Genomic DNA, 13,540 nt, shown 5'->3' on the forward strand with positions numbered 1-13,540 from the left:
TTCCTTCCATCCCCCAACAAAAACCCCACTGCTTAAGTGAAAGGTAGTAGAGGCACCATGCTTTTGTTCTGTTCTTATAGGGTGGCTGCTGTGGCAGGGATCCCTGTACTGGGTGGTAGACGCCCTTGTAGTTGGGCCATGAATCCCAGGAACAACAGATCCTGGCCTAGGGAATAAATCATGCCTGGCACATAAGCATGTGAGCTTTCCAAATACAGTCAGAGGCTATAGTGATGACTTGGGTGGTGAAGTTTCTTAAAGACTACCAAGTCCACAGGGTCTTCTTGTCCCATCTTTCCCTTACTATTCACTCCACCCCCTTCCCTCTTTGGGCTCCACTTCCACCCTCTTCCCTCTTTGGGCCTCTGCTTTCAGGTTTAATGATTCTAAATGAAATTTTCTCTTTCAGTAAATGAACCGTGGTGATAAACAATATTGATAACTAGAGGCATCTCATATTTGTCTCCCTCCTTCTTCTTTGGCTCTTTTCTCTAGACTGCTTGTCCCTGGGGAAGGGGTTCTGAGGAGATGTGGACGTGGTTGCCAGCTGCCCTGGAGTGAGACCTCACTGAATTTGGGTCTCCTGTGTTTCCTGACATGCCACCCATCCAAGGAAGGCCAGGCAGAGCCACATGGGTTGGAGTTGTGGCCAGGTCTCTGCTGTGAGAGGTTGGGTGACAGGAGGCCCACAGGGAGAAACTTCTGAGAATGGTGTGGTGCAGGGAAAAACCTTTGGAAAGGGTAGGGTGGGAAGTTCTTCTGGGAATGGTGAGGTGGGTGGGACTTCTGGGAAGGGTAGGCTAGGCAGAACATTCTGGGAAGGGTATAGGGTGGGGGGATCTTTGGGGAAGAATGGGGGGACTATTCATGGCTTGAGAGGCCAGATCTTAGGGGACAGCAGATGTGGTAGGAGAGGAGGTCTCCAGGGTGTGTTTAGTGCTGGAGAGTAGGAAAGGCAGACATGGTCCAGACAGCCCATTGCAGAGTCAGGACAGGATGGGTGGGGCCTTCACAGAATGGGAAGTGGGGTGGAGCACATACTCGTGGGCAGACACTTGTTCAGATACCCTTAGTATTTCTGAGACCATGGGAAAACACAAGTCTCCTGTAAAAGTGAACTGCCTCGTTGAGGACCCATGGCTCATTAGGAGACAGGTCCACCCATAGGCATCTGCCATTGTAGGAAGAGACTATGGCCTGTGCAGACCCCAGAAAAGCCTTTGATTCTCCAAAAGATGGTGCTCACTTGAGGGGAGTTGGAGTTGGTGATGGGCACGGGTGGGTGAGACTTCCCAGGTGTAGTTTAGGTGGTAAAACAGGATTATGTGGATGAACATCTGTTAATTTAGAAGTTCTCTATTTTAAAGTGACTGGAAGAGTGTTTGTTTATTGTATGATGTGAAGTTTGCTTTATAATTAATGTATGGATCTTTTGAAAGAAAAGTATGTCACAAACAAAGCTGATGCTCCAGGGAGAAGGGGATGGGTCCACCGGTATAGGGCATAGTGTGTATCTAGCCCACTGCCCTCACACAGGAGACCTGACCTATCTTGGGCTGTGTCTCCTCATCTGTCAAGGGGATAGTTGTGCTTCTGGTATAGGGAAGGGTGGGGGAGGGTGTTGAGTATAGTGCTCAGAGCAGGCCTAGCATGTAGATAGTACTGGAGTGCCATCTGCCCTGGTGTAGCATCTGTCAGTCCTTCATTCCTTGTTTTTGCTGAATGCTATTCGCTATTCCACTGTATGTTTATCCCACAATTTATTCATCCATTTCTCTGTTGATGGACATTTGGGTTGTTTCCACCTTTGGCTATTTTGAGTATGAACTTTTTTTTTTTTTTGATGAACATTCTTTTAATACATTTAAATTTTTTTACCTTTGTTTTTTGAGAGAAAGAGTGAATGTGAACAGGGAGTTGGGGCAGAGGGAGAGAGAGAATCTTAAACAGGCTCCATGCCCAGTACAGAGCCCAATGTGGGGCTCAACCGACTAAGCCACCCAGGTGCCCCAAGTATGAATAATCTTGTACATGTACTCGTTTTGAGTACCTGTTTTCAATTCCTTGTTGTATATATCTGGAGTACTGACTAAAGTTTTAGCAGGACCCCTTTAGCTGTTGTGGGGCAAAAAGAACATGGAGGAGAGGATGTGGTGAGAGAGAAGCCAATTCAGTTAAGAGACTAGTGCCATGATATGGGAAACAAGGATGGCAGCAGTGGGAGAGTGAAGGGTGATCAGATCGTGGACCCCAGATGAAGATTATGGGGGCCCCCTTTGTTTCAGCTCTGAGCAACTAGAGGGAGAGAGTTACCACTGAGATAGGAAGTGGCTGGAGGGGTAGGTAGCATTGAGCCAATAAAGTCTAGGCTGTCTAGGGACTTCTGGGTGGGGCTGGAGGGGCAGTTGGCCTGGGGAATCAGGAGCTGAACATAATGTGACTGTGGTATAAGGGCTGGCAAAAGTGGAGGGGAGGGAAGAGCATGTCCCCAAGGCAGGGATAGACCAAAGGTGCAAGGGATGAAGAGCAGTCTTGTGGGTGGGATGGAATTCCCTGGGAATGTGTGTCCACTCTTCCAGTGCCTCTCTGTTTGGGCTGGGGTCCCTCTCATCTCTGGGCACTATGGAATCCTGCCTGTTCTGCCCCCTCCCCTGAATCTGCTCAAAGCAAGGATGGAGAGGAGATGACCTAGGTCTGGCTGGACAGATGTGTCCCAGTCCCAGGGACCTGTGATTTTGAGGACATGGTCATGGCCTTCACCAAGGAGTGGGGGGACCTGGGGGTTGCGCAGAGGACCCTGTACTGGGAGGTGAAGCTGGAGAGGCTTTAGAACTCTGCACTGCTGGGTGAGGCCAAGCCCTGTCCCTCCCTTCCATTCATGCATGAGATTCAACAGTGTTGCATGTAGCAATCACTTGTTTTTGGTCATTGCTGTCTGCATAGTGTTTCACTGCATGGATATCCAGTGTAATTATCCACACTGCTATTGGTGTGTATATCAGTGAGTGTCCATTCAGGAGGCAGAGGAAATTTTCAAACAGTAATTTGAACAGGGTAAATTTGATATAAAAAGTTATTAATTAGGGGCATCTGGGTGGCTCAGTCACTTAAGCATCTGACTCTTGATTTCGGCTCAGGTCATGATCTCCTCGTTTGTGGGTTCAAGCCCTGTGTTGAGCTATGCGCTGGCAACGCAGAGCCTACTTGGGATTCTCTCTCCCTCTGTCTCTGCCCCTTTCCCCACCAAAACAAATCAGTAAACTTAAAAAAGTTATTAACTCTATCAGGGATAACTCTAAAAATTCTAGGGTTGAGAGAGAGAGAGAGTGCCAAAGGTAAGAATAAACTTTCAAGGTGGGAGCTCTGTCCTCAAGGTTGGGGGTTGGGGTTCAGACTTTGTTGGGGAAGGTGTGTTTGGAGCGCACTGGGTGGCAGAGAAATTCTCTGGGTTGCCCAAGCCAAGCAGGAATCACCACCTTGGTGTGGTGGTAGGCCAAGGCTACAAGCAGGCATGCAGAGGGAATTAAGATGCCACTACAGGTATGAGGCCTACAGCATGATGTTATCTGTTGGGAGAGGCATTGGGAATGTCCTGCTAGCAGGGCACCTTGGGGTGCATGGTTTCCACATCAGGAGGGCCGTGGTGAGGTGGTTACTAGGTTCAGGACAAGGCTTGGAGCTTGCCCAAAGAATGCCTACTTTGGGCAGTCTTCCACATGTACCATGGCTGTTGTGCAGTTGCAGGAAGAGAAACAGACACTCTTGTGGTTCTCCTCCAGTGCCCTCTGCTGACAAAGCTCAACAATGTGCTTTCTGCAAAGGAGAAATGCCTACAGGGTCCAGCCCACTACTGCAGAGCAGGTAAGAACATGGAGCTGAGAGGCAATAAATTGCTAACTGCAGTGGGCTTGGGGCTGTTTTCTGATCTTTTACTTTTATAAATAGTTGCTCTAAATGTTTTTGTACATGTGTTTTGGTGCTCATAAGCATTCATTTCTGTTGGGTGCATACCCAGGAGTGGAATTGCTGAGTCAGAGTACACATGTATTTAGTTGTAGTAAATACTGCCAAAGTTTTCCAAAATCATTATGTGCTTCATTTCTTAGTCTTAAAAATTTTATTGAAAAACACTATCACCATTTCACTCCACGCTCCATTCTTCACTGGATACAAGCCCGTTTTCTACCCTTGGCTATGAACAGTACTAAACCCATTAATTGTACATTATTGTATTAGTTTTCTATGCTGTTTAACAAATTGCCACAAACTTGGTGGCTTAAAACAACATCCATTCATTAGCTCACAGTTCTGTAAGTCAGAAGTCTGGGAGATAGTGGCTGGGTTCTCTGCTCAGAGTATCACAAAGCTGAAATCAAGATGTTGCCTGGGCTAGGCTTTTACCTGGAGGACCTGGGAATTATCTGCTTCCAAACTCATTCAGGTTGTTGGCAGACTGCAGTTCCTTATGGTTGTAGGACTGAGGTCTCTGTTTCTTTGTTGGCTGTTTAGCCAGGGGTTGTTCTTACCTTCTAGAGGCCACAATGTTGTTCCCCTATCTTCAAAGCCAGCAATGCATATCAAATTCTTCTCATGCTTCAACTCTTTTGGACTCTTTTCTGCCACCAGCCAGAGAAAACTCCACGCTTTAAAAGGGTTCATGTGATTAGGCCACACCTACTGGAATCATTTCCGTATTTTAAGGTCAACTTAACCCAATTACAAGAGTGATAGCTCATCATATTTACAGGTTTCAGTTCTGAGCTTCCTCACCAATATTTGTTATTGTCAGGGTTCTTATTTGCTATTTTGAAGACTGAGAAACCCATCATATTAAAGATTTGTATCTTAATTATTCACAGTGGCCATGCTACGAATACCAAGCATAATGCCAGGAGCAGGTTATGTAAACACAGCAGGCCAGGCCCTGCCTTCTCAGCACTGGTATTTCTCTGATTACTTCTGAGCATGTATGTCTTTTCTGGTTTGTTGGTCCAATCAAGTTTTTTTCTGATGTGAATTACTGATTCACAGCTTTTATCCACATTTCTAATAGGTTTTTAGTCATTTTCTTATTGATTTAGAGTTTAAAAATATTTTTTGTTGGAGAACTTCTTGGTATTGTGGGGGGAGGAGAGGACTTGGAATTGGGGCAAGGAATCCAGTGTTGTTTCAAGGGAAAAACAAAATGAAACAAAAATCCCATGTTTCCTAAAACTCAACAATCCCACTTTGAGAGATTTACTCTAAGGAAATAACCAGAATTGGGGCGCCTGGCTGTCTCAGTTGCTAGAGTGCACAACTCTTAATCTCAGGGTCATTAGTTCAAGCTCCACATTGGGCATACTTAAGAAAAAAAAAAAAAAGAGAAAACAACAACAACAACAACAACAACAAACAAACAAACAAAAGAAAATAACCAGAGTTGCATCCAAAGTGTATGCTCAGGAGTGTGCATCACAGTATTGGACACCATGAGGCAGAAAATGAAATATCTGGGCTTGGTAGAAATGATAGTGCTGGACAGACAGGGAATTTTCACCCACGCATTAAAAAACATGTGTTTTTAATAACAGGGAAGTGAGGGAGTGAGAAAAGCATGACATACACAGTATCTCCACAAGAAGCTTTATCAAACACCCTTGGAGTGCCCAGGTGACTCAGTCACTTGGGCATCAGACTCTTGATTTTGGCTCAGGTCATGATTTCACAGTTCCTGAGTTCAAGTCCCAAATCAGGCTGTGTGTGGACAGTGCAGAGCCTGCTTGGGATCTGCTCTCTCCCTCTCTCTGCTCCTCCCCTGCTCACTTGCTCTCTCTCAATATAAATAAACATTAACAAAAACACTCCTGCAAACACCTGGAATAAGCACTGCTATCAGACAGTGGAATTGGGGATCATTTTCATCATCTTTGCCCTCTTATAGATTTCAAATTTTTCTAAGTGAACACCAACTACTTTAAAATCACATGGCCTATGGGACATCTGTTTGTGGACCCTTTTCTCAGAGACCACCCTCCTTGTCCATCCATACTTGCAAAGGAGGTCCCCTTAATGTCCACTCAAGCTGGGACTCAAGGGCTCAAAGGACAAGGACAAGGAGGCCAGGGAGTGATGTGGGTGGCTCAGGAACAAGGTGGAGCAGGATACCAGGACTGCTGGCCCTTCTGGTGAGTACAGCCTGCTCTGTGGCTCCAGCTGCCAGGCAGGAGAAGTGCCATTGCTGATATTATGGCCAGCAAGAAAGCAGAGATCGGGATTCTTATGTAGAAACTTCCCATTATAAAAATGCAACTTGGGGGCGCCTGGGTGGCGCAGTTGGTTAAGCGTCCGACTTCAGCCAGGTCACGATCTCGCGGTCTGTGAGTTCGAGCCCCGCATCGGGCTCTGGGCTGATGGCTCAGAGCCTGGAGCCTGTTTCCGATTCTGTGTCTCCCTCTCTCTCTGCCCCTCCCCTGTTCATGCTCTGTCTCTCTCTGTCCCAAAAATAAATAAAACGTTGAAAAAAAAAATGCAACTTGTTACAAATCTAAAATGTAGAGGGCCATGAGTTTTCCATCTGTCTGCAAACAAAGCAAGGCATGCTTTCCTGAGCTTTCTGGACTGTCTACGCCAAGACATCAGGCCCAGCAGCTTCAGAAGGGGTAGAAAGGGCAGTTTTTGATCAGCCACCTGGGGCCAACAAGGTCCCAGGGGTAAGGAGAGTCCTTAACCTGTCCATCTGCATCAGGTCACAGCTGGGGACCTTGGAGCTTGGAAGTCACTCAGCTTAGGCAGTTTATTGCAGCCCAGGCCTCACTAGGCTATTGAGGGAGCAGTGGCTTCTTTTACTTACACCCAGGTGGCTGTTTTGGGGAGACTGAACTGGGGTCAGGGGACTCTCCTGGGAACTCTGATTCACGAATGTCCTCTGTTGCCTCCACATATCTCACACAGAGACCAAGCAGCCCAAGGAAGGCTGGAACCAGATTGCCAGGAACTGTGTCCAGGACCTGGAGGCTGCAAGGCTCCCAAGACGAGGCTGCCTTCTGGAGCCACTCATGGGGCCTCCGGCCGGTGGCTCTTCCTGTGGATGACCAGCTGGGACTTCCAGTCGAAGCTGCGGCCACAGTCGCCACAGAAGTGGCGCCGCTGGCCTGCGTGGCTCTTGCGGTGGATGACCAATTGAGACTTCCAGCTGAAGCTGCGCCCACATTCCTCACACGCATAGCTCCGGGGGCCTGGGAGTGCACGCCGGGGGTGGCGTGGTGTGCCCGGCTCCCGGGAACCTGGTGGCAGCTTCTGAGCACCCCCAACAGCCAGCACCGGGGCCCGCGTGGCCTGCCCATCCGCATGCGTCCGGTGGTGGATGACAAACACCGATTTCCAATCAAAGCCTCGGCCGCACAACTCACAGGTGTAAGGCTTCCTCCGCGGGGCGCCGGCCTCCAGCCCTGCTCCCGGTGTAGCCCTGGTGGAGACGGAGGCCCCAGATGGGCCCTCCCAGGTGACAGGCTTGGGGCCCTGGGGTGGCTGGGCCTCTGGGCAGCGGGGTGGACCCTCACAGTGACTCTCACTCTCATCTCCTGGGGAAGGAGAGTTGGCAGTCCCAGGTAGCCCAGCGTCCTTGACATTCCCATCCCTCCCACCAGGTGTGTGGGGGCAGACAAGCTCCCACTCCACCAGGCAACAGGCGGTTCAGATCACATGGAGAAGCACTCACCCGGGTGGAGGCTTCTTTGACCCTCTGTCCCCGAGCGCAGTACCCCTGGCTCCGACTCAACCCGTGCCTCTGGCAAGGGGGCCGGTAACCCTGCTGGGGTGAGGGACAGTCAGGTAGCAGTCCTGGCATGGGGGCCGGTGAGGGGTTCTCATACATTAGGGACAGGGGTGGGGATCCTGGCAAATGACAGGGTGCCCCTAGGTAAGGAGGGCAAACATGAGTAAAAGCTGGGAAGCGTGCACAGGAAAGGGTCGGGCAGGGAGCCCTATAGCCAAGGTGGTACACAGGCACCAAAGGAGGGGCTGTGGTTGGTCCTCACCCAGGGAGACCACCGTGCCATACTTCTCCAGCATCGCGTCCCAGTACAGTTCCTTCTGTGACCGGTCCAGTAGCCCCCACTCCTCCTGCCAGGATGCAGCCCATCACCCTTGGTGCCTGTCCACCCCCCATCCTCTTCCCTGCTCTGCAGTGCCCTACCCTACCCATGTTCCCTGGCCACAACCTTACTAGTTACCTGGGGAAGCGGCCAGGTTACCTAAGGCTCTTTTGCTTCTTAAGGATGAAGCTGAGAAAGGTGTATGAAGGTTGGGAAATAAGGCAGAGAGGAGTTGTCCTTCAGCTCACTGGAGGGTGGGGTGGGGATGCTACTAGCACTTGTCCCCCTCAGAAGCCCCACGCCATATTCTAGTCAGACACTTTGAAGCTGAGGACCCCTGGATGGGTTTTGGGGGAAGCCTAGGTGGGGACAGATGTGGCTGGCCTCACCCTCTTGCCTTGAACAGTGTGTGATGCACTGAGACCAAAAGGCCTGGGGACCCAAGAGGACCCAGCCACCTCTCACCAAGCCTCTGGTTACAAAAGTAACAGAGATCCTCCCTGGGGGAGCTGCTGAGGGCTGTCAGCATTCCTAGATGTGTCGACCTGGCTGTGGAGAGGTCGAGGGCAGGAGGACTCACATTAGGAGGTGCAGCCAAGCATCTCAGGCTCAGATGACGTATGTGGGACAGGTGGTGGGCTGGCTCCTGCCTGTTGCCAGAGGGTGAACTCTGGTAGTTGAAGCTGGACCCTTGTGGGCTTTACCAGGTGATGCACTCTCTGTTCCCAGGTCTGCTCTCCTTGCCTCCCCAAATCCCATCATCTGGGGCTTTGCTGGGGTGGGAAACAAGCCTGACAGACAAGCCACTGCAGCTCCAGGGACAAGAAGGTGGCAGCCACTGCTGGAATGCTACCGGAAGTCAAGAGGCTTTGGAGAGAGTGGCCTTCCCACCCAGTTGTTTCCCACTGTCCATCAGGCTGTGGAGGGCCTGGAGGAACTTTTTAGCCTTGAAGCACATCTCAACTAGCTCTTCCCTTGGGGACGGTCCCCAATGGAATGGCTTAGGAGCAAAGTTGCCAGGAGAGGACAGGACCCCTGCTGTCCACACTCAGGAACCAAGCGTTCCAGGTAGCAGGGGCCTCAGTGGAGTTTCTGTGCCCAGCTGGCCACAGCCCAGGGCTGGTTGGCCTTTTAGAAAAGCCCCAGGAAAGAAGTGGCTGCAGGTTATTTCCTAGGTATCTCCATTCTGATCTCAGGTGTGCAAGGGAGGCCAGACTGCTGTGTGAAGCTCAGGCTTTCCTGCCAGGGTTCCTCATCTTGACCCCTCACCACCTGCATATGAGGGTTCAAATCTCCAGGGGCCAGCTTAAGACTGCTGGAAACATCAAAATCACCATTTCCCTGTAAGTGAGGAAGCCAACCCCTACGAATTTCAGTCACTCTAAACCAGATTCCACGGCCCGAGGTTCAAATCCTTTCCAATTTTAGAGACCACCAGCCTGTCCCTGTCTCCCAGGACCCACAGGAGGGACCCTGACAGCAACTCCACTTCTGGGCAGCAAAGAGCACAAAAGCTGCTGGCCAAGAAGCCTGAAAAACTGACAGAATAGAGTGTCCACCAAGGACATGCTCCTCCCACTGGGGGCCTGTACCTCCCACCTGGGGCTGCTCACCTGAATCCTGGGTGGGTGGAAGGAGGTGGCGGCTGGTTCCCGGTGTCCTGGGTACCCCTCGCGGGACTGGGATGGATGTAGGGGGCTGGAAGGTGCTAGGAAATGAGGCAGGCGAGGATCAGGTGGGCCAGGGCAGGTGAGCTGGTATTGGTGCTGCAGCTTTGGCCTTCATCTGCCAGCAGGCAGGAGGCTACTCTGTGTGTCAGTGCCAGCCAGTCCTTTCCTCCTGCTTCCTGGGGACCCATCTCTGAAGTCTGCAGTCCCTCCTGAGTCCCATCGAGGACATTCACATTCCCCCTAGGAAACCCCCAGCCCCAGCACAACCCCTCCTAGAATCCCCTACCCTAGCTAGCGATGTCCACATATCGTCCAGGAATCCCCTGGACCTAATGTGGCTCCCACTCTCACCCATCTCCTGCCCATCAGCATCAGGCTCCTCCTTCACACTGCAGCTGAGCTGGGGAGACCCCTCCATCTGGGTGTCCTGTGGCTCCTCCCCAGAGGTTGCCCTGAGAAGTTCCACTGTCCCTGAAGGCTGGGGTCTCCCCAAAGACTCCTCTATCTTCTGTGCCGCTGGGAGCACCACTTGCTTCAGGACATGGGCTGTGATCTGAGGGGGAGAGGCAAGTCACAGAGGCTCTAGTCTTGCTCTGTCCCTCCAAGAAGTCAATGCTGGCCACACTCACCCAGCCCAGCAGCTGCCCAGGGTTATGCTGTAGGCCCTCGACCAGGGCTACAGCCTCCTCAGGGCTGCCTGGCCGCTGGCCCCGCACCCAGGCCTGGATCTCAGGGGGCAGCGTGCCCAGGAACTGCTCCAGCACCAGCAGCTCCAGCATCTGCTCCTTGGAGCATGCCTCCGGCCGCAGCCACTGGCGGCACAGTTCTCGCAGCCGCGCCAGGGCCTCACGGGGACCTGCCACCTCCTGGTAGCAGAATCCCCGGAAACGCAGGCGTGCTGCCTCGGGCTCCTCCAGAGTGGCCACAGGGTCCACAGAGGGCAGGCGTGGGGGGCCCAGTGGGGATGGCATTGTTGTACTGGGTGTCTTCTTGTAGCCAACAAAAGAGACCTGCAGGAAAGGAGGGGTCAGGGTGGGGGCCAAGAGGCCATGGCTAGGGTAAGGCAGACAGGCCCAGCCCAGGGGGCTGGTTCAGAGAGGACTCTTGCCACAGGGAAGCATGAGGCTAGGAAAACTTCATGGAGGGAAGGGTCACGGGAGCTGGCTGCTGAAAGGAACTGAATGCAGAAGAAAGCCTTGTGGATGAATGCTTGGAGGCAAGTTGTCCAATGGCATTTCCAGGAAACTGCAGGAGATGATGGTTAAGAGGTAGATAAATGAATGATCATCACAGGCTTCCAGGGTCTGACTCAGGAGCCAGGGAAAGTGAGCAGCACAGGAGGAAGGGGAGTGGTCAGTCAGGCAGGAGGCCAAGGGACAAGCAGCCAGGGAGGGTCCTGGTAGGGCCTTAATCCCTGGTGAGCAGGAGAAATGAAGGTGGGAAGAGCCATGCTAGGTTATGGTGGAATGTATGTCCCCACGATCTCCAGGACATCAGGACATGTTGACTTAAGTGGCACGTCTGCGCCATGGATCGAGGCGGGGGGTGGACTCTGAGACACCGTGCTCGCTAACCACAGAGAAATGTGAATGACTCACGCCGCCTGCACTAAGCACGTGAAAAGCAAAACAAAACAAAACCACGAGTTGCAGTTGCGTGGAGTCGTGAGCGGACACCGTGTCCCGGCCCTCAAGAGGTTCTAAATGAAACACGCCCACCTGGGCGGCCTGTCAGACCAGCTACACTAAGGCCTGGCCCCCCCGAAATCTATCTTCCAAAAAGAATAGGAGAGAAGACGTTCTGCCCAAGGACGGGGAACCTGTTGTGGGCGGAAAGGCCTAGGCCTAGGCTCGGAGGTGGGGCGCGACGGGCAGGTCGGGAGGTAGGCGGGCACTCTGGAGTGCAGACAGCATCTAGCGGCCGGGTCCCCAGGGGGTGGAAAAAACCGCGCCCAATCCGGTCAGGCCCGCGCTCACCTCAACCGTTGTGTCCTGGCCGGGAGGCCACTTCCGGTAAGAGCCCCCGCCACTCCCGCCCCGCCGCGCGCTGCCATGGCGACTCTGCCCTGGCCAATCACATGCCTGCTCGGCAACTACTGCCTCCCCCCCCCCCCCGCCCCGCCCCCTTCGGACTACGTTTCCCGTGAGACCCAGCAAGCAAGGACGGGCGCGGCCTCCGCCAGCGGATGCTCATTTCCAAAGGCCTCTCAGAACTGAGAGCTGTTCCTCTTAGAGGAATCTGAAGAATCGCAGTTTGGGGGCTCCCTCCCGTCACTAGCTACCACTCTTCCTTTGCATCCGAGCCCTAGACTCACCAACAGCCGTGATGGAGGGTACGTTAGGATCCTGCGCATGTGCACAGCGGACCCGGCTCCTATTGGCAAGTGAGGCGGAGGGGAGGAGCGTGACCTTATGGCCATTCAGAGCTAGCACCCCACCTCCGCCCCTCCCCAGCCCCCTCTTGTGGCTTAGTTCTTGTCGCGGAGCAATCCTCTTGGTAACCGCTAGAGGACACCAGCCCGCCTCCATCTGTTTCCAAGGCAACGGCCAGAGCGTCACCCTGTCCTCCAGGGAGGCCGGAAGTGATGGCCTGGGTAGTATGGTTTGGCAGGGACTCGCCTCCCGGCGGTCCCTGAAGAAAGCCGACTCCGACCCATTAAGACAGTCTGATCTGTTGACCTCTGCCAACTCTCGAGCATGACTCCAGTGAGTCCCCTGATGGGGTCCTCCATTCGACCTCTGCTGGGGACATGCGGGAACAAGGAACAGGGAACACTCATTTACACATCAAGAAGCTGTCCCATGATTTATATACCCTCAGAGTCTCAGACGTGTCTTCAGATGCCAGTACTGCAAAGTGAGGGATGATTTCTATCCAGTTCTGGGACGCTAACTTTTTACTTTGGGTACCAAAGCTAGTAAGAATGATCTTTAGTTTAAATCTCAGTAGGCAAAGTTAGTTTGTTAAAATCACTGTGGAAAGGGGTGTTTTGCTTCCAAGAATCAAGTAGTTGAACAGTGACTTATTCAATCCTAATTTGCATATGCGTGTTTTGATTTCTTGTGATACCTAGTAATCCCTGGCTACAAGCACTCAATAAACAGCATTGGTCTTACACACCAATTGGAAGCTCTGCCCATGTGCATGGCTGGGACTTGTCAACTCTTCTAAGTAATGTCATCAGACTGGGCTGTTTTGTGGGGACTTAGATCGTTTCTCTGTGTGGATTCCCCAGAAACGACTCTTCCACCAACCACTCTACGGGGAAGAACTGGTGTTCTAACAGCTTCAGTAGTTCTCTTTCTAGTCCTGTTTTAGGACTCCTCTCCCAGGGGGCTGCTAGTTTTCAAGCCCTCTGGAGTTCTGCAGTATAGGCCTTAGGGGACCTCTGTCCATTTCCCCCAGTACCAAATCAGTATTTAGCTTTCTCTAAATCAGAGATAGATCCCACATCCACTTCTAGTTTCAGAATGCCATTGCTGTTGACCTCTTCCACATCCTTATACTTGTGGGTTTATGTTTTTAAACACTCTCATCTCTGTACCTCCAGTGGGTTTCTGAACCAAGTGAAATGTATGTGTTCAATTCATCATCTTGACCCAGAGAGCTCAAGGACACTTTTACACTCAGCCTGTTCGGGATAAAGAGCAGAAGGATTAGCCTGACAGGCCAAGGTCCAACATGACCACAGATGTTTGGGGGAGATAAATGTAAAGGCCAAGACAAGGGGGAAAGCAGGTAATCATGGTTGCTGCTCCTTAAGGACCTGGGTGGAGGGCACTGACCAGACCTCAG

General features: G+C 52.0%; 1 protein-coding gene across 4 annotated transcripts; it reads right to left on the reverse strand.

The window, feature by feature from the left end:
* Window positions 1–6,514: 6,514 nt before the first annotated feature.
* On the reverse strand, window positions 6,515–12,173 carry ZNF446 (zinc finger protein 446). 4 transcript variants are annotated; one of them, XM_043600014.1, is made up of 7 exons: window positions 12,060–12,173; window positions 10,375–10,755; window positions 10,097–10,298; window positions 9,689–9,783; window positions 8,019–8,103; window positions 7,700–7,789; window positions 6,515–7,447 (listed from the first exon to the last, which is right to left on the reverse strand). In XM_043600014.1, exons 1-7 carry the CDS (start codon window positions 12,162–12,164, stop codon window positions 6,825–6,827), a joined length of 1,581 nt encoding a protein of 526 aa, XP_043455949.1. In that variant the 5' UTR covers window positions 12,165–12,173; the 3' UTR covers window positions 6,515–6,824. The 4 variants fall into 4 exon arrangements, with proteins under 4 accessions (XP_043455949.1, XP_043455952.1, XP_043455951.1 ...); XM_043600016.1 differs by having other exon boundaries at window positions 6,926–7,562; XM_043600015.1 differs by having other exon boundaries at window positions 6,926–7,562; window positions 7,700–7,792.
* Between the last annotated feature and the right edge of the window lie 1,367 nt (window positions 12,174–13,540).

This window comes from Prionailurus bengalensis, chromosome E2, assembly GCF_016509475.1.
Source record: "Prionailurus bengalensis isolate Pbe53 chromosome E2, Fcat_Pben_1.1_paternal_pri, whole genome shotgun sequence".
In the NCBI taxonomy this organism is placed as follows: domain Eukaryota; kingdom Metazoa; phylum Chordata; class Mammalia; order Carnivora; family Felidae; genus Prionailurus; species Prionailurus bengalensis.

Coding starts and splice junctions, on each gene's coding strand:
- ZNF446 (XM_043600014.1), bottom strand. CDS start 12,164: ATGGCCATAAGGTCACGCTCCTCCCCTCCGCCTCACTTGCCAATAGGA. Junction 8,104..9,688: donor TCCACCCACCCAGGATTCAG/GTGAGCAGCCCC, acceptor GCATCCTGGCAG/GAGGAGTGGGGGCTACTGGA. Junction 7,448..7,699: donor TCAAAGAAGCCTCCACCCGG/GTGAGTGCTTCT, acceptor CGTCTCCACCAG/GGCTACACCGGGAGCAGGGC.